The 217-nt window shown below is 61.8% G+C and overlaps 1 protein-coding gene across 1 annotated transcript in view; it reads left to right on the top strand.

Moving 5' to 3' along the window:
• The window catches only part of NPFFR1 (neuropeptide FF receptor 1), a 12,395-nt gene that overhangs the window by 7,490 nt on the left and 4,688 nt on the right, over positions 1-217 (top strand). Inside the window, exon 5 of the mRNA XM_010852393.1 lies at positions 3-213. Coding sequence (XP_010850695.1) covers positions 3-213 — 211 coding nt within the window. The remainder of the gene's footprint in view (positions 1-2; positions 214-217) is intronic.

The raw sequence follows: 217 nt of genomic DNA, 5'->3' as shown, positions 1-217 counted from the left end.
TGGTGCACATGCTGGTTATGGTGGCGCTGTTCTTCACGCTGTCCTGGCTGCCGCTCTGGGCGCTGCTGCTCCTCATCGACTACGGGCAGCTAAGCGAGCCGCAGCTACACCTGGTTACCGCCTACGCCTTCCCCTTCGCCCCCTGGCTGGCCTTCTTCAACAGCAGCGCCAACCCCATCATCTACGGCTACTTCAACGAGAACTTCCGCCGAGGCTT

The sequence above is a fragment of the Bison bison genome, unplaced genomic scaffold (assembly GCF_000754665.1).
Source record: "Bison bison bison isolate TAMUID 2011002044 unplaced genomic scaffold, Bison_UMD1.0 scf7180017864309, whole genome shotgun sequence".
Taxonomy (NCBI): Eukaryota; Metazoa; Chordata; class Mammalia; order Artiodactyla; family Bovidae; genus Bison; species Bison bison.
Note: the sequence above shows the minus strand (reverse complement) of the source record. Positions and strands in the feature narration are given on the sequence as shown.